Source organism: Malaya genurostris, chromosome 3, assembly GCF_030247185.1.
Source record: "Malaya genurostris strain Urasoe2022 chromosome 3, Malgen_1.1, whole genome shotgun sequence".
Classification (NCBI taxonomy): Eukaryota; Metazoa; Arthropoda; class Insecta; order Diptera; family Culicidae; genus Malaya; species Malaya genurostris.
The window spans coordinates 115,421,183-115,442,264 of NC_080572.1; the positions used below are offsets into that span (position 1 = coordinate 115,421,183).

At 36.7% G+C, this 21,082-nt stretch overlaps 1 protein-coding gene across 1 annotated transcript in view; it reads right to left on the reverse strand.

The window, feature by feature from the left end:
* Positions 1–21,082, reverse strand: part of LOC131439338 (ATP-binding cassette subfamily G member 4) — a 118,700-nt gene that overhangs the window by 33,792 nt on the left and 63,826 nt on the right. The window contains exons 2-3 of the mRNA XM_058610232.1: positions 7,678–8,022; positions 7,332–7,461 (exon numbers count right to left, since the gene is read on the reverse strand). Of these exons, the coding sequence (XP_058466215.1) occupies positions 7,332–7,461; positions 7,678–7,738 (191 nt within the window). The 5' untranslated portion in view covers positions 7,739–8,022. The remainder of the gene's footprint in view (positions 1–7,331; positions 7,462–7,677; positions 8,023–21,082) is intronic.

Here is a 21,082-nt window from a genome sequence, read left to right on the forward strand (position 1 = left end):
TTTAAAATACGTTGCTTAATACATACAAATCGACATGTAGAAATATTTCCAATCAAAAGGTAAAATAATATTACTAATTGTTACAAAATTGACTGAACTGTAAATGTTAAAAATCTGACCATATTTCTGTAGATATTTCTAATTTGCACCCCTATATAGAAAACCAAGATCAAAAATTCCACATAAAAAAAGAATAGTAAGTATAGTATTCTTCTTTTTACTAAGAAAGAAGAAGAGTGCTACGGCAAGGTGATAGACTCTCTTATCTAGTATTGCTTTGAAAGGTGTAATTCGAAGAGTCCGTACAGCTTCTCGGCTTCGCAGACGACGTGATTATTGTGACACTCAACTATAAGAAGATGACGGAAACATACATCGGACTGAAAGTTGAAGCTAGACGTAGGAACTAGGAATCATGTCGTAGTTCAGTTCAGGGTCGTTTATCTTTTTGGTCACCGGAGAAATTTCACTTCACTATTTTATTGGGGCGGACTTTCTTCCCAACCTGTGGTCACTGAGTAAATCGTTTATTCGGCGGAAACAGAATTACACAAAAAAACTAAACAAAATGGACGACACAGCTTGTATAAAGAAAGACCGTACAATTTAATTTTTTTTAACTCTATATATTTTCAGCGCACGACAAAAAAAACACAAAATGGTTCACTTTTTTCTTGCGCTTTTTATTTTGTAGAAAAACTTAGCTTCGACGCTCCGTTGCGGCCGTGATGACCGTTGGTCGACTTAGTGCACTCTGCTGACGACGACGGACGGGGTGACACGGACTTCAGGGCGGTGGAACAGCAACTCGTCTCCAGATGAAGCAGCAACTCGGCCTATCTGTATCGGAGCCCTCCGTTTCGCGTGAGGAAGACCCAGTGAGTGGTACTGTGCACTATTAACCGATCGCGAGTGTCTGACGTATGATCGAGTGGGACATTTAACTTATTGGTCTTTGGACTTTCCCCGGTTTTTCACTACGGTGGCGTTATCAACGCCTGCCAAACACAATTTTTCTTGCCCTTCACTGACCGGGAATGCACTCACGTCGTGCTAGCACTATTTTTAGTAAAGCCGGGGAATAAAAACCTGTTTTAATCCACCTAGTGGTGTAATGATGCCTTTCTCATATCAATCAAACTATCATATATAATACTGTGGTATTCTTCAAAATTATTTTTCTTCGATTCTCAAAAGAATAATCGAAATAGATTTGTTTGACCGTCTACTGATAAAAACTATCAATTGGAAAAGATTTGAGGTCGATTTAGAAAACTTTTTAAGGTTTTTCGCTCTTTTCAGTGATGGTATAAAATTTTTAACACACTTTACCCTATATTTCCGGATCCGGATGAAATTCAGGAATTACGTATGGGACCACAGGACCTTTCATTTGAACCTAAGTTTGTGAAAATTGGTCGCGCCATCTATGAGAAAAGTTAGAACACATATTTTCATTTTTTTGCACATTTTACCCCATGAAGTTAGTGCAAAAAACGTTACATACACAAATACGCACATACACACACACACACACACACACACACACACACACACACACACACACACACACAAACACACACACATACACACACAGACATTTTGCGTACTCGACAAACTGAGTCGAATGGTATATGACACTCGGCCCTCCGGGCCTCGGTTCAAACGTTGGTTTTCACAGTGATTGCATAACCTTTCTATATGAGAAAGGCAAAAAAAAAATTTTCTTCGATTCTTAAAAGAATAACCGAAATCGGTTTGTTTGACCGTCTACTGATAAAAACCATCAAATTGGAAAAGATTTGAGGTCGATTTAGAAATTTTTTTAAGGTTTTTCCCCATTTTCAGTGATGGTGTACAATTTTTAACACACTTTACCCTATATTTCCGGATCCGGAAGTCGGATCCGCATGAAATTCAGGAATAACGCATGGGACCACAGGACCTTTCATTTGAACCTAAGTTTGTGAAAATCGGTCGCGCCATCTATGAGAAAAGTTAAAACACATATTTTCTTTTTTTTTGCACATTTTACCCCATAACTCTCGAACCGGAAGTCGGATCCAAAAAATATTCAGGAATTTTGTATGGGACCTCAAGACCTTCCATTTGAATCTAAGTTTGTGGAAATCGGATCAGCCATCTCTGAGAAAAGTTAGTGCACTTATTTTCACAATTTTTTGCACATTTTACCCCATAATTCCGGAACCGGAAGTCGGATCCAAATAATATTCAGGAATTTTGTATGGGACCACAAGACCTTTCATTTGAATGTAAGTTTGTGAAAATCGGTTCAGCCATCTCCGAGAAAAGTTAGTGCAAAAAAACGTTACATACACACATACGCACATACACACACACACACATACACACACACACACACACACACACACACACACACACACACACACACACACATACACAGACATTTTGCGTACTCGATGAACTGAGTCGAATGGTATATGACACTCGGCCCTCCGGGCCTCGGTTCAAAAGTCGGTTTTCACAGTGATTGCATAACCTTTCTATATGAGAAAGGCAAAAACGATCCTACCGCACTTGCCCCACTCGATTACCGTGATCGAAACAAACGTTCGTGCGGATCTTCGACACGGATAACTACGGAGATCCCTTTTGGGATCGACTTGGACTGTGGTTCAAAGAAACGGATTGTCACTTTTGGCGGGTGACACGCTGCTGCTGTCTTTACTTCACTGGGTCAGAATCTACTAGTCCTCCGCGAAGGTTTTCCCGCGGATTTTATCTGCTTGGGGTCCGTTTTCCATCTCATACCCACCGCCACCCTCAAAGCATGCCACCCCGCATATAATGTTGCGATGATGACGATGATGACGACGATGACAGTGTGCAGACAGATGACGGTTACAATATTTTATCGTTTTATTATGGTTGGTGTCCTGAACTGTGTATTTGAATTTTAGTACTTGCAATTTTATATGTATATTTACTATTTTGTTTCCTTTTGCCGAAATAATCATAATTTATAAATAAATTTGTATAAAGAAATATATGAATTTACGAATGTAAATAAATGAATAATATAAATAAATAAATAGTGTAAATAAATGATTGTAAATATATAAATGATTGTAAATATATAAATAAACAATAAATAAATGGAAATAAATAAATAAATCAACAAAACCCTACTTTTGACACCAACCTTTGCTATTGAGCAGAACTTAAACATGACTCAAACATGTAAACACGGAGTATGAACGCGATTGACGTTTAAATTCTACTCAGACATTTACTGACAATGAAATAAACAAAAATTTACAATATTTGAAAAATATATACAAGCTTGCCTCAGTGACCAAACTACATTGTGACCAGAGAATAACAGGTCACAAATATCGAGGGGTCTTCCCATTATAGAGCTCACAACTCACTGTCACAGTTAGACTGACTAACCAACCTTTGCCGAACGATAAATTTAAAGAGGTTGAATCATACTATTGCAAAAGTGGTAACCGGCAGTATTGAAAATGTTATTGATTATAAAAGCTAGAGGCTCTGAACAGATGGAGTTTGTGGATAGTACAAATTTTCTTATAGTCAACATATGTAATGGAACTCGAAAGAAAAAAAAATATTCCAGGAAAATCCGGAAAGGTTCGGTCAAAGTGCTGAAGATACCGAAAGCAAACACACTCTAAGTGTGGAAAGGAGTCAGATATTGTAAGGAGAGGGCTGATTATTTTTGAAAATTTCTTGGAGATGTATTTCTTGCATAAAAAGTACATAATAATTTAGAAACATATCTTTTAGAATCAGTAACGAAGTAACTCCATATGTTTCTAAAAGTACAATCCACTGAGTTTAGAAGTTTCCTCCAATTGAATTAAAAGAAAATGCAAAATGCACCAAAGCCTAAACCTCATCACATGTAGACATATCTGTTCTGTAGTAAGTAATATATGAAGATTTTAATTTTCTCATTCGGAATAATTCGATTTTCCAGTTCATGTTGCATAACATTGGAGCATGGACTTTACCTTTTCAGTTTTAAGTAATCTGGCTCAACGTCCCAGAAATGATGGCCCGCCATATTTATGACAACACCAAGCAATATTCTTCAGTTGGAGAGCTCAAGAAAGCAATAAAGAAGGAAGTTGGTATTCAAAAATAAGAGAAATTACTAGTCAATGTATTACTGTTGTTGTTGTTTTTATTGATTTAGCACCAGTTTTAATGTATTACTGTTTATTACCTCAATAAAGGAATTTATAAGGAAAATCGTATTTTTTTCTGTGTTCGTATAAATGTGGGACACGTCCATTTCCACTAAAACTCTCAAAATCAGACGCACGTGCTACCAAATTTCGGGAATTGGTATTGATAACAAACTCAGAAAACTTTGTGCAGTTGGCTTGAATAGGAAAAAGTTATCCTATTACCGTAAAAATCACACTACTAGGTGGATTTGAACATGGTTCATTTTTCTTATATAGAAAGGTTATGCAATCACTTTGAAAACCTACTTTTGAACCGAAGCCCGGAGGGCCAAGTGTCATTTACCATTCGACTCAGTTCGTCGAGTACGCAAAATGTCTGTATGTGTGTGTATGTATGTATTTTTTTTTGCATTCACCTCTCTCGGCTTGACCGATTTTCATGATACTTAGATTTCAATGAAAGGTCTTGTAACCCCATACAAAGCTCCTGACTTTATTCAAATCCGACTTCCGGTTCCGGAATTACAGGGTTATATGTGCAAAAAATGAAAAAGAGTGCACTTACTTTTCTTAGAGACGGCTGAACCGATTCTCACAAACTTAGATTAAAATGGAAGGTATAATTGTCCCACACCAATTCCGACTTCCGGTTCCGGAATTATAGGGTAAAATTTGTTAAAAATTTGATACCGTCACTTAAAGCGGCGAAACAAAACACGTAAAACAATTTCTAATGTGGCCTCGAAACTACTCCAATCGGTAGCTCTTATCGGTAGACAACCAGTCAAATCGATTTCGGCTATCCTGGTTCCCAATTTCCGATTCCGGAAGCACCGGAAATAGTGGTTATATATTCCAAAATGGATCTCACTCACCGATTTGCACAAAAATGAAAGATCTTATAGTTCCATATTGAATTTCTGAATATCGTCCGCATCTGACTTCCGGTTCCGGAATTACAGGATGTATATCGTCCCTAAATGCGGCGAAGTAAAAAACGTAAAACATTCCAATTGGTAGTCATTGTCAGTTGACGGCCTGACAAATTAATTTCGGCCTTCCTGGTTCCCGATTTTCGACTAACGACCGAAAGTTGTAGCCATAGACTCAAAAATGGATCCCAGCTCCTTTTCTTGAAACGACTTCGATTATACCGGTTCCCGGATTCCGGTTTCGTGAGTACCTGCAATATTGGAACTCATTTCGTTTTCTCAGAGATGGCCTAACCGTTTCACTCTGTAGGTTATACTAGTTTATGGAAAATTATTTTGTAGAATACCACACATTTATATACGAGAATATGTGAGATATGAGAGAGGCATTATCACACTACTAGGTGGATTGAAACAGTTTTTTTTTATATTCGCCCGATTGAGCAGCACCAAAACCGTCGAGAGCAAGAAAGGTATGGAAACGTGATGAGTTCTCTCCTTTTTGGTTATCTAATACAGCTGGAAATTCAATTCATAAAAAATCCTGATCATATTTTCAATAGCATGGAGAAAGAATGATGTTGTTATCTTTGATACAACTTGAGATACTCGTGATTAAAAACTTATTGATAAATTTAGAAAGGGTGCTCCATAGTAAAGACGTATTCAGGTCACAAAAATAATTCTTCGTTTTAAACCATTGTGTTCCCTTTGAGAGCAGGTTGGTATGATAAGTCTAGTACTGTATTAGTTTATTAACAGTTTCTACAATCGTCACGCCTTTGCTCTAACTAATCAATATCTCGACAGTGAGTAGAGCGTGATCAGACAAATAGTGATCGGAGTGAATCTATTATACAAATATATATATGAAAGGGGGTTTTTAGCAAAAAAAATCTTCAATTTGCATAATAGATTTACACCGATCACTATTTGTCTGATCACGCTCTACTCACTTACTCAGCAAAAATATATATTCTCTCGATGAATTAATTCATGATATGATGCTATTAAGACAGACGTATACACTAAACTATTATTGCCGAGTTTCAGCAAAATTTTGCTAAAGTTTGTAGTGCTGGAATGTCCAGCAAAAACTGCTAGCAACCGTTCCTGAAACTCCCAGTTGTTAAAATTCAACCGAAAATCAGTAAATAATTTTCGTTTCTGCTGAACATTTCAGTGAACTAATGCAGAAATTAATTACAGCATTTTACTACAATCTCAGTAATTACGATGTAATTTATTAACGCTTAGACGTTCACTGCTTATTACTACATTTACGATGTTCTACTGAATTAGTTACAGCAAATCATTTTTCCGAACAAAATACGAAAATTTCGTGTGTAGTATGTGTACCGATTGGTTTGAATTGCATTATTTAGAATGTCCAAAAAATACATTGTTCAGTACAAAGTGATGGTAAGTTATATTTGTCCATGTTTGAAAGACATCATGTGTCATGTGCGATTTGAAGAAAACTCAATAGTTTTGAGGCCCTCATATCTCAGAAGTTAGGAATGCGGGATATAGTAAATTTGCATTTAAACGAACTGTTGAAAGCAGAGTATCCAAAATTCGAGTAAAGTTAAACTAAAATTCTAGCGGTTAACGCATTCATAGCATTCATCGTTTTATTTATTCTAATTTATTTAAAAAAAAATCTGTCTAAGTGTTCATCAACGAATGGAAACCTAGAGAAAAGTTTTACGATTGTAAACCACAAAAGCTGTTCTTAATTAACCAGCTAAGTTAGCTGTAATGGCAAATAAGACAGTACTGAGAATACACCCAATAAACAAAAAGTACCAGAAACTGTATCATCGAGATAAATATCAGCTAAAGTCGATTTGAAGCATGACGACCGGCGAATATGAAAACTTAGAAAATTGACAATTCCATAGGTTAACCTCTTTAGAACCACTTAAGATCTGAATGTCATTAACGAATTAATGTCCATGTGAAGTTTTTACTTGACACTTGATTTAAAGTGAACAATTTTAACATATAACATAAATTTAAACTGAAGTAGCTAAAATAAACTCAACGGAACTGATTCTTATTCCATTACATCTTACACTTTTACAACCAGTATACTTTGAATTTGATAATCATAGGCAGTGCATTTATTTCGTTAACCTTATTAGTGTTATTTTGGCCTACAATTTGATCAATTCGCAAAAGTGAGTGAAAAACTTACCTAAAACCGGAGATGGCGTTGAGCAGACTGCTTTTACCAGCACCAGAAGGTCCCATAATTGCCGATAATTGTCCATGTCGAAAAACACCGCTCACACCCTTCACGATGGTTTGTTTGGTACTTTCGCTAACTGTAAGGTGAAAGGCACAACTGTTAATGTTATCGTTTCGTAGAGTCAGTTTATAGCTATAAATGTGGAAGATTTTAACCATAGTCTTACGAGACCAAACTTATGCTCTACTCGTTGTACTTCAAAGACGTTGTGATGTTGAAATACCTTATGTATATTATGACGATGGCCTTCTAGATAGAATATTCAACTATAATTAGTGACTCATATACTTACTGAAACTTTTTCGAACATTGACTTCATATACTATATCATGGAATTCTACGTTCTTCGCCATTCTCGGTTCTGCATATGCACAAGCTGCAACACATCAAATAAATGTAAGCTTTTTGCTCTTATTCGTACCGAGCTCTCCGTTCCACTGCATCAACTGTCGTGAGAGATGTTTCACTTTGTACACTTCAATGTCAGAAACTTTTCTCTATGCGATATTAGGCGCCACTCTCGGAATTATTTTGGAGCTCCCCATCCATTCAGCTGTTGTTTTAGTGTCGGTGGCTGTTTCTCGATTTTATTATATAAAAGAATAGTTTCACTTTTCTCGACGTCTGTCTCAGCGATCTACGATAATAAATAATGAAGGAGAATAAACCAGTTGAATGACAAATTGTTTATAGTGTAGATTCATTGATGTATTTATTTATTAAATGATACATTGATTCAAATGTAATTGTACATCACCATTATCATCATCATCATCATCATCATCATCATCATTATCATCATCATCATATTTTGCAAGTTTGGTTTAAATCTACCTAACCATAATATTTGCTGTTATAGATATATACATCGAAAACGATTCTCTCGTCTTAATGTATTGGCCTGCAATAACGGGGACGCATTTAATTGCCCATCTAGTGGCAGAAGTTGTAACGTATGTAATCATTCGATACAAACTACAACCTTGGCCACTGCTCGGTTAAGTTCATATCGGTTGAAAACAAGTCGAATCAGGTAAGAGGGCAAAAAACTTCGCTCACACGGTAAGCTACTGCAACCGGCTTCTCAGAATCACTTAATAATTTCTACCTTAGTCGTAGGTCACTTACTCACTGCAGAATATGAGAACTATTTCGGATTTTTAATTAAATGTACTAACTCCATGTACGGTAGAAGTGAAATCTGAATTTAAAAACGCGTTCTAAACAGCAGGTGAAGGTTCTGTACTTTAGAATGTTGTTGGCTATCAAAATGTTCAGTTTAGTTTTATGATTGAGGGCACATTCAATCATTTTATTTTATTTTCCAATTAACCAAACTTTGTCCTTGTAATAATTAAAATCCAATCGTATCTTCAAGGTTCTGTGAAACGAACAATTGTCGTTTACGTGCGAGATATTGTAAATAATGTACAGTTTTGGTGCCGTATTCCGATATGAAATTTGGCAGTATTTTAGGTTGCCCACATAATGATGCTTCGCAATCTTCATTAAGTGCTTGGATTTACCTTGTAGAAAACAATGATTTTTGCCTTTCTCATATAGAAAAGTTATGCAATCACTGTGAAAACCGACTTTTGAACCGAGGCACGGAGGGCCGAGTGTCATATACCATTCGACTCAGTGTGGTCCCATACAAAAATTCCTGAATATTATTTGTATCCTACTTCCGGTTTCGGAGTTGAGAATACGTGTTCAAACTTTTCTCACAGATTGCGCGACCGATTTCTACAAACTTAGGTTCAAGTGAAAGGTCCTGTGGTCACATACGTGTTTCCTGAATTATAACCGGATCCGACTTCCGGATCCCGAAATATAGAGAAAAGTGTGTTAAAAATTTTATACCATCACTGAAAAAGGCGAAAAACCGTAAACAGTTTTCTAAATCGACCTCAAATGTTCTCCAATTGATAGTTTTCATTAGTAGACGGTCAAACAAACCGATTTTGGTTTTTGGAATCGAAGAAAATTATTTTGAAGAATGCCACAGTATTATATATGATAGTATGATTGAAATGAGAAAGGCATCATTACACCACTAGGTGGATTAAAACAGGGTTTTTTTTCCATTTTCTAGGCTTCGAATTTTCTTCCAAAGCCTCACATAAGATTTATAATCTTTTCATCAATTTTGATACAAGAATCGACCTTCTTCTGTGCTTAGCAAACGTTTGTGTAAATCTGCATTACAGTCCCTCCAATAACATCTTTTTATATTTCGCAGCTTGTCAACAGTTAGTCCTCGTCCAAGTATGCCAAGTGCGTCAAACAGTTAATATAACCGCGAACTGCTGAAAACTCGATTGTTTATATATTATTTTTAGTTAGAGGTTAAGTTTCATTAGAGGTTAAGTTTGTTAAGATTGATCAATCAAATATTGGGAAACAGATTTGAGAATCATTTCAGATCTTTTTAACCTTCTGAAATTTCCTGAACGTTTCCCGCATAGCGTTTTGGCTACCTGGGCAGCCATGGCCACCAGACGGCTACCAAAATTGATTCAGTGACGGTTGTCAATACCAATTTGACAAAACAAAGTCGCCTGTGTCTAAGTTAGCCGAGCGTTTTCATCTTCTCACCTTCGCTGAAAATGTCAAATATTTCAATGTGGAAAAATCCTGGTGGATACGGTTGTATCGTTTGAGTTGTATATCTGGCAGCGGTGAGGCAGTCGGTCACCAGTATGTCTGCCAGCCATATTTTTCCAGCTGGCAGCGGTTAGTCAGTCATCTGGCAGCCATGCGTATGCGGGTTCCTTTGAATAAAGCTTGTTCGCGACAAAATCTAGACACCCTTAAATTTGTATTTCTCTGAAAATACGCAACGCATGAAATATTCCGCTGACTGATGAACGTTTGTCTGTTCATTGTATCCATTCAATTTTTGGTTAAGCTACAATTTTTTAGATCGCAAATAGCGTAAAAAAAAGAGCACGCGAGAAAGTAATTATGTGCTGGCTGTATCGCGAATATTCGACAAAATTTTCCTGCGTGGTAATGACCAAATTTTCCTGCGTGGTAATGGACGGTGAAACTTATCTGCTGAAAGACTTCAAGCATCTACAAGGAATGTCTTTTTATAATGCCATGCAACGGAAAGGCGTAGAGCAGCATTTCAGAAATAAGAAAAAGGCCAAGTTCCCCAAATATATTTGATTAGACAGAGAGGCATTTTGTCACTACGTCAAAGATGTTTTGGAATGGTATAAAGCGGATGGAGTCCATGTTGTACCGGAGTCTCGCCCTGTCGAGCAGTATTGGAGTTTCGTGAAGAGATAATTCTCTCAATATAAACAAGCTACTATGGAATACAACTACAACTATGGAAAAATTTCGAAAATCTTGCCCAAAGACAGCTAAATCGGCGTAAGAGAAGTCTGCACGGATGGCTGGAGTAAACTCAAAAGTTTATAGTTTCGTCATGCAGCCTTATTAAGTAACTGTAATTAATTTTAAGATGGCCAGCGATGCACAATTTAATGAATAAAAAACACATCTTGGATTTAAACTAATAGTAAATTTACTTTAATCCAAATTCAATCTGTCCAGATTTCGTCACGAACAAGCCTTATATATTTGTGCGCTGACACAATATCGGCGAGAAAGATGTGAGTTCCATTTCTGAGAGTTCGAACGCAATACATCAATAAATAAGTCGTTTTGACTGATATACAGATGGCGCTATCATTGTCAAATCCGTATGAAGTTTACGAAGTATCAACTTTGATAATACTATGTGTGAAATTAGTCAGAAAAAAGTGACAGCAATGTAAGTTAAGATACTTTTGTTAATTTCAAAACAATCGATTCAAAACGATTCGTGTGTTAAGTTATCATTGCTTCTTGATGACATGCTGTATAAGTTCAGCAATGGCTTCAAATGTTTTATTGGTTTGCTGAATTCAAACATGGCTGTGTGTTTACGATTATGCATGAACATTTGACCATGAGAAAGTTTTTTTTCAAAGTGGGTGCCGCAGAGCAGTGTCAATGGATGAAACTTGGATCTATCACTTCACTCCGGAATCCAAACGAATCCATCATCTGAGCAGACTGCAGCCGGTGAGCCACGTCCGATGCGTGCAAAGGCACAACAGTCAGCTGGAAAAGTTATGACTTCAGTGTTTTGGTATGCTCATGGTATAGTTTTCATCGACTATTTTGAGAAAGGTATAACAACCAATAGCGAATACTGAATATCATTGTTAGATCATCCTAAAATAAGAATCGAGAAAAACCAACCTCATGTGTCGAAGAAAAACCGCTGTTTCACCAAAACAATTCACCGATTCACAAGTCAATGGTAACGGTGGTTTAATTGAACGAATTACACTTTAAATCATTTTCTGTCCACCGTATGGTCGAGATCTGACCCCCAGTGACTACGGGCTATTCGCTGATCTAAGAAATGCTCGCCGGTAAGAAATTCAACTGCCTATTATAAGGCAAAAAATAAATCCTTCTACAATCACGGCATCGAGAAGTTGAAGTTAGCCACACGAATTATTTTTAACTACAGGTGCTTCCGAAGCTTGAAAGTTCTACATATAAATTCAATGGTATCTGTAATGACCCTAAAAGTCATTTAAAACTAAGCCTGCGCAATCCGGGCTAGCCATCTCTGAATAATCGAAGTAAATTCTAGTATTGGAGATTTCGATCAAAACCATTCGGAGCTTACAGAACCAAATATTAAACGTATTTGTCTCGGCACAAATAAAAGTAAATCATTGGTATTACATACGCTTTTTTGGAGTTTGACCTTCTATTTCAAGAGAATTTGCAGCTGATTCATAACGTACAGAGCTATTGCATATGAACATATGACAACTGGCTTGTAAGACAAGCACCCTATGCATTGAACCAACAAACCCGGAGGAAAATAAGAACGGAATCGAAAATAATGCGCACCAAATTAATCCAATTTGAAGATTTTGATAATCAACGTTGAATCAAAGTGCCATAGACCGTTTACGATAACCCGTTCCGAAAGCCACGAAAGAAACAGTGGCCTATAGGATCAAAAGTGGGGTTTACGTCGATTTCTCAGAGATGATTTGATCTATTCTGAAAAACTCAAGTTTGTCTGTTTGTTTATTGGTAATTTTACCTTGTCAATTGTTATGAGATATCATCCGAATCTGAGATTCGCCCCTGGGGCTACACGTTAAAGAAACAACTCTAAACACTGTAAGTCTGTTCTGAATTATATAGCAACTTATGGAGCAGGACGCCTATTTATTTTGGATCAAGTGTATGAAAAGAGAGTACACTCATGTACCCAAACACCCAAATTTTTCTTAGACACGGCTTCAACTTGCCCTCAAGAATAAAATATGTTTCCAAGCTTATATACCCTATGGTAATACGCCATGCCATGGATTGTAAGAAACCATCTACTATGAACGGAGATATCATTATTTATGAGTAATTGGCTTTTCTGCCACAATGTTTAAGAGTGATTTTTGAGAAAATTTTCCAAAAATATTAAAGAAACTTGAAATTCCAATAACTAATAATGAAACTAAATGACTCATAAATCATTAAAGATTTCACTGCTAGTTTTTTTTAGAAGAGATCAGAAGTTTCCCGAAAGATAAGCAAAAGTTCTTGAAAGCAATGAACAGTATTTTCGATGAAATTCGTTGCATCAAGTGACTAAAATGAAAGCATGATTTCGGAAAAAAATGTTTGCAGACTCAAGGATTTCCTAGCATATATAACAAAAGAAATTACTTTGTGATAATTTTGGACATAATGGCCCTTATTACCGTTCTCACTTCCACTTTCACATTCACTTCACTTACATGTCATTTCACTTGATTTTCCCTATTACCAGTATCACGCATAGTGAAGTGATCACTGTAGTGGAAAAAACTTATTTTTTCAACAAAATGTTGGTGACGTGATGTTCATAATGACATGTAGTGCATCCAAGTAATTACTTTTGTCTCTGAAGCGACTTCCGTAATAAAGATTTACATTCACTTCACTCGATTTTCGCCGTGAAGTGATACTGATAATAAGGGTCACAATCACTTTACTTGGTTTTCACCGTGTAGTGATACCGGTAACAAGGGCCAATGTTTTCAGTAAGTTGAAATAGTTACTTATGGCGTTTTCGTTTTTAATTTGCAATACACCGGTGCAGTGCTACACTGAGACATCAATAAACGAACACAAATGACGAAAACATAAACAGTAACCATTGACTACAATAAACGATTCCATTGCACAGAGCTACACCAAACTTTTGATGAGTGCTAAACCAGTGGTATCGGTGCAGAAAAAGTGTAGCACTGGTGTAGTGCAATTGGTAAAAACGAACGGTTTCAGTGCAGTTTTCGCTACACCAGTGTAGTGCAATTTAAAAACGAAAACGACATTAGGTTGCATACGGCATAACACCATTCAAAACTTTGACTGCTTAGATTTCACCTTTGAAGTGAATCAATTACTTCCTACGATCAGATTTGTAATTTATTTATACACTAGAATAAAATAGCATAAAAATGATGTTTTCAATCAATACACTTGCACTTTAATCCCAAAATTGCCTGCTATTAACTTTTGAATAACTATTATACAGAATTGATTAGAAGCGGTCATTCATTTGTTATAAATAATTACACCCTGCAAATTGATAGTTATGGAAGACACTAGAATATAATTTCGCTACATCAATCTCGTGAATACATCCTAAGCTCACGTGACGGCGTATTGACGATTCAGCGACGAGCTCGTGTATATCAAGATTTATTTAATTTTATCTCCCATCGACATGTGAATAATATACTAGGGCTCATTTAAGACACAAGTCAGCAGAGCCGTCTTGCTCACTGAGCTTAATGAGTTGTACGTTATTTACTATTTTGATATAATGTTTCATTTTTCGCTAATTTATGGCGTTTTCGTTTTTAATTTGCACTACACCGGTGCAGTGCTACACTGAGGCATGAATAAACGAACAAAAATGACGAAAACATAAACAGTAACCATTGACTACAATAAACGATTCCATTGCACAGAGCTACACCAAACTTTTGATGAGTGCTACACCAGTGGCATCGGTGCAGAAAAAGTGTAGCACTGGTGTAGTGCAATTGGTAAAAACGAACGGTTTCAGTGCAGCTTTCGCTACACCAGTGTAGTGCAATTTAAAAACGAAAACGACATTAGTTTACATCAGATACATCACGCTATCACTGAGAAAATGTATTATGAAATGTTTGTTGGAATATTACGAATCGTTCAAACGTGCCTTTAATCTGTCATCATAATTGTTTCAACCGTTTTAATAACTGAATTTTAGAGTATAAAGAAATTGCATGACTATGTTTATTCTGACGCTACTTCATAATTAAAAAAATTTATTATAATCTAATTTATAGAATGTATAGGTTAGGTAAATAGGTAAAAACAAGAGAATAGTTATGTACACTTAGCTCATTGGTACCCATGCGCTAGATAACCACTATATACTTACCTATACTTCGAATTTAAGTTATATTCGCTAATTTGTAGGTTATTTGTTTATTTGACTTTAATATGTCATATTAGTTTATTAGGTTTCAAGCTAGAAACAAATACTCCTAAACGGTAGTTTTAATGTTTCAAACTGAGCGATTTCAATGTTATTGACAAGAACGCTAAAATCGACCGAAAAAATTGGAATAAAACGAACTATAATGATTATTGAACGATAATAGAGCACAAACACAACAAATGATGACGAACTAGTCGAATGTCACTCGGCAAGCTATTTCCGATCACCTGGGAGTCATGCGGAAAATTCAAAAAGATGGCAAATGGGTTCCACGCAAACTAAACGAACGACGGCTGGAATAGTGAATAACTCAGTTACTGAAAAAATCGTCTACCGAGATTTGAACAGCTGAGAACGGTAAATGAGTTTAAGTGAATCGCCAGCCATGAGTGCCAAATACGTGTAACACCGAATTAAAAAAATCGAATTGAGTACATCTTTTTTAATTCACGAAGTTGAGTGTAATGTTGTTGTTAAATGGAATAAATAAGCTAAAATGAGTATGTGTACAGTTACCTTACTTTTTCATTAAAATGACAAGAAAAACGTATGGTCAGCACAAAGATGTACCGTCCGCCGGTTCAAGTTCAAAGTCAATGTCGACCAGGTGAGACTTTCCAACATTACCCACGGTTGAACCGCCGTTTTATAGATCTACTGTATCGAAAACCAGTTATCGGTAAGGAATGGCACAATTGCAAGAAAGTTATTTACCTTGTTTATATGAGAAGGGCAGTGCAATGCTCGGGATAAAACATGTTGAATGCAGACAGGCAGCGGGTTCAATTCATCGATCGATAATTATTTATTCTATTCGAGCTAAATAAAAATCGAAAGTGCTAACATGCACAATTATTTCATACCATTCCGTTTAGAGTGTAGGAAAGTGAATTCCATCCATTACAACTATGTAAAAAGTAAAGCGAATCAACCCACCTAGCAGCAAAATTAAACTTTGCCTGGATTGCTGATGCTAATCTGATACATCTACAATAAGCATATAATTTATTCAATTGAATTTTATGATCATTGAACGGCAATTGATCATTCATACTGAGAATCATATAATTTAAAGGATAAATTGAGACGTGTACGTGAGATGAAAAAGATCAATCGAACAACGTAGTTGATGTTAAAAAATGTTATGTAACCTCACTGATGTCACACAAAGACTAGGTGTTCACTAGGTGCAATCATTCGTACCTTTGTTGTGACGTATAAAATTGATACAATTATCAGAGTGCAATTATTTTTAATTATCCATTTTAACCCGTGATTTTTCAGAGTGATAACATATAAAACACACTCTATGGAAAACATCTCGTTCCCGCATGGGTCATTGTGTTAATAACTCATTGTTACTTCAATAAGTTCATTCGATTCGACGGTTACGTGTGGTGGTGTCTCTATGTTATGAATGACGTGGTTAATTCTGATGATCAATATAGTCGTTGAAAACGATCAACGGTAATGGTTGTTTGGAAATACAACGTAAACCAAAACATTTGTGACACTACGTTTTATATGTTCTATTACGACGATAGCTTTTTATCCGAATAAGTTAATGCACCCAACGTCTGAGCTAAATATTGTCGTAGTTGAATCATATGTACATTCGCAGTGCTCCTCTAAAGCCTGTAGTTAGCTTATATTTGTTGTTGCGTAACGATTCAAATGATTATTTGAAATTAAAATCTTGCTGTTATATGAATTATTCAAACCACAGCACATTTTCCTTTCTATTTAAAATTTAGATCATTTGAGAATTTAGTTCTTGACACCTTCAGTGGCAAAATATCTACTATTAGATACAATCGGAAGTGACAACCGGTGTTTGACCGAGTGACCGAAAACACGCTACATGCACTGCCTATTTTACCTTGTACTGGTATAATTTCTTATTCGAGCTAATAAACTTCTCACAATTACCTCAAGTCTCATTCCGAGTGCATATAAAGAAACTCGCCGCCTTATTCAAAATGCGAATAAAAATATATGCATAGCATCAAGTTACAATAATAAATACGACTAGAAGTGAAGAACCGTTCGGGTCTAGAGTTACAGCTGCAACGATGCAACTTGACCGCCACCACAGCAGGTAAAGTACCGCAGCCGTTACATTTCTTATCGTAAAAGCGACGTATATATCTAGTTCCTTATTATTAGTGCAATCAAATTTTTGGGCTGAGCTGAGTTAGATCGCCCAAAGTTACATTTAAAAATTGACCGAATGAGTGGGAATGTACAATGACCTAAAAAGGCGGGTGGATAATGTCAGAGACATAACTGGATGTCGTGAATACAAAAACAACTGACATGTTCCTTAACACCTTAACAATCGAATAAATCGATTAGTTGATCAATTGTATGAATTATGCAAGCATTCTCCTTTTTCACATCTTTCGCAAAAAAAGAAGACTTCACTTGATTTGCACTATACTGAGAATATTTACCTTCGATTTGTGAAGAAGAAATCCTAATAGCTCTTTTAGAGCCATTAGAACGGCTGATTTTGTGTCATGTTCCCCACCGTTGTCCTCTTGTCGTTGAGAGAGTGATAAGTTTTTGATCGTGAATATCTTCTGTTGTATCTAATGAATCAACATAATTCTTGCAACATGCCATCGGAAATATGATCACAATTTAATGATAAAATTTTCAGTTGTGTGACATAATCTTAAATAGTTCAAAATTAAACTTTTCTTAAATGTTTGGTACAAACGAGTGTCAAAGAGGATAATTCATATGGCGCGTTTGCCTTTCTCGTATTTTGGAAGCTCATAGCTCAGTGATCTGTAGAAGGATTTATATAATCTAACTACCAATAGAATCGAAATTTTTCAACTTGAACGTGTATTGCAACAACATTGAAGTTTTTCAATAGTACACTATTGAAAAACCTGTTAGATTTAACCCATGACAGCACCAGCCAATCAGAACGCGAGATGTCTGCATCTATACAAGAGCATCCATATAAAAGTTGAGTGCTTCATTTTTCCTACCATTTGCTGAGCATCTGTTCCCGAAACAAGACACACGAGAGCAACATCGTGGACCTGTCGTCTCACTGTTTCCCGTTCTGCGTACAGGAAAGGAATTGTAACAAAGGTGATGTGAAAAATAGCGGCAGTTAAGTTAAAGCACGAGTGTCAGCACGATGACAGCGAAAACCGGATGAAAGGCAGCCAAAAATTCCAGCAAATTCAAATAGCACTTTTAAGTGCTAAAAATAATCATAAAGAATTAGTTGAATTTTATCGCTTTCCTACCATTTTCCGAGCAACTGTTGCCGAAACAAGGCACACACGAGAAGTTAAATTAATTTGCACCGTCACTAACACATTCAATTACGAACGGCAATGCGAAAGTGGAAGTGATGATGTTGAATACATCTTTATACTAGTACACAAATATGCCGTGCGAAAGAGTTGCATTCTTTAGTATGGGGCGCTTTTTGATCATGATATCTAACACATTCAATTACGACAGGACAGTAACGCTGTCTCGCAATACGAAACAGAAAATTTTGATTTAGAAACATCTTTATACTAGTATACTTTATACAAATTATTAGAACAAATGTTTTCACTTGATTTGCGCATTCTACTTTCCAGCCGTATCAGAACTGGCTAAATTTAAAGCAATCCTAAATATTTCTTTATCACAGTTATGTGGTCGTCCTGAAAAGGACGGGTTTTCAACTCCTCGTCGTTACGGATGGACAGCTGCAGATGGCGAGGGATGATTTTCGTTTTCTTGTTGTCGCGGGCAGCATTACCGCCCAATTCCAACACTTCGGCAGCCAAGTACTCTATCACTGTCGCCAGATAGACCGGTGCACCGGCACCGACACGCTCTGCGTAGTTTCCCTTCCGGAGCAGACGATGGATTTTGCCAACTGGGAACTGCAGACCAGCACGGTTCGAGCGGGACTTTGCCTTGCCCTTAATTGTTCCTCCTGTGTGCGTGTTTCCGCGTGAAAATTCCACAAGAAGCTGTTAACCGTTAGACAGCCAATTCAGTATTACTGACTGCCGCTCTACTAACTCTCTCTTTTATATCGTCTCACTGTTTCCCGTTCTGTGAAGGGGAGGTCCGTACACCGCTACCAGTATAAATTGAAATGTGATGTGAGAAATAGCGTCATTTGAGTTAAAGCAGCTACTCTGTATGTACGAGACACCGTCAGAACGATGGCACCGAAACAGGTAGAAAAGAAGATTTGTACCGTCACTAACACAATCAATTACGAACGGCAATGCGAAAGCGAATGTTGAACACATTTTTATACTAGTATGGGGCCATGTAAAAATATGCCATGCGAAACAGGGTTGCCATATAAACAGGTTAATCTGTTTTATTATTATTATTAAATAGTTTCCGGAACAATCATTGTCGAGTACTCATCGTCGATTTAATTGTAGCATTGCTATTGAAATGAGTGTTCTTGCACGAATTCAACCTAATCCGACCCTTTCAGTGAGGTGAACACAGAAAAAGCACTTTTCCTTGTGCCAGTAGCGAAAAGGGAGGTGTTTGTGTTTCAAACCATACCAGTGAACCGGCCGGAGTGTTGGAAATGCAGAATGTAGAGGTTAAACCCGTAAACCCTAGGTACGCTGGCATGGATGAATTGTTGAAAACACAGAGCAATGACATTTCACACACGAATCTGCGTGTATGTGGGAGGGAAAGCATATGGCAAAATTTATGGGTGGGTTTCACTCTGACTATGGCTTCTGTGCCCGACTAACTCAATCGGTTGGTTTGAATGTGTAGCGTGTCGTTGTCCTATTTGTAAAAATAACAAACTCAAGAGGTTGTTCGACATGATACGAGTGCTAGCCTATGAGTGCATTTGCTGTTAGTTGAACTCTAGATCCGTTTGTGCCACTGTTCGGTATGACAATTAATGTTTCCACTTAATTTGCGCATTCTACTTTCCAGGCGTATCAGAACTGGCTAAACTGGAAGCAATCTAAATATTTCTTTATCACAGTGATGTGGTCGTCCTGAAAAGGACGGGGTTTTCATCTGCTCGTCGTTACGGATGGCCAGCTGCAGATGGCGAGGGATGATTTTCGTTTTCTTGTTGTCACGGGCAGCATTACCGGCCAATTCCAACACTTCGGCAGCCAAGTACTCAATCACTGTCGCCAGATAGACCGGTGCACCGGCACCGACACGCTCTGCGTAGTTTCCCTTCCGGAGCAGACGATGGATTTTGCCAACTGGGAACTGCAGACCAGCACGGTTCGAGCGGGACTTTGCCATGCCCTTAATTGTTCCTCCTGTGTGCGTGTTTCCGCGTGAAAATTCCACAAGAAGCTGTTAACCATTAGACAGCCAATTCAGTATTAATGACTGCCGCTCTACTAACTCTCTCTTTTATATCGTCTCACTGTTTCCCGTTCTGTGAAGGGGAGGTCCGTACACCGCTACCAGTATAAATTGAAATGTGATGTGAGAAATAGCGTCATTTGAGTTAAAGCAGCTACTCTGTATGTACGAGACACCGTCAGAACGATGGCACCGAAACAGGTAGAAAAGCAGATTTGTACCGTCACTAACACATTCAATTACGAACGGCAATGCGAAAGCGAATGTTGAACACATTTTTATACTAGTATGGGGCCGTGTAAAAATATGCCATGCGAAACAGGGTTGCCATATAAATAGGTTAATCTGTTTTATTATTAATATTATTATTATTATTATTATTATTATTATTATTATTATTATTATTATTATTATTATTATTATTATTATTATTATTATTATTATTATTATTATTATTATTATTATTATTATTATTATTAGTATTATTATTATTATTATTATTATTATTATTATTATTATTATTATTATTATTATTATTATTATTATTATTATTATTATTATTACTATCATTATTATTATTAGAATGACTCTTGCATACCGAAGATCGTCGATACATTTCAGACCAGCCCATTGCAATTGTCTCGTACTGAAATTTCGAGAAGAATCAGATATCTTCGAACTTTGTAGCATCAATAAAAATAAACTACAAATTTGTCGTACCTAGCCTGCTATATTAGCAAATTATAAAAGAATTGTTTCAAGTTTTAATATATAGTTGTAGAATAGTAGCTGT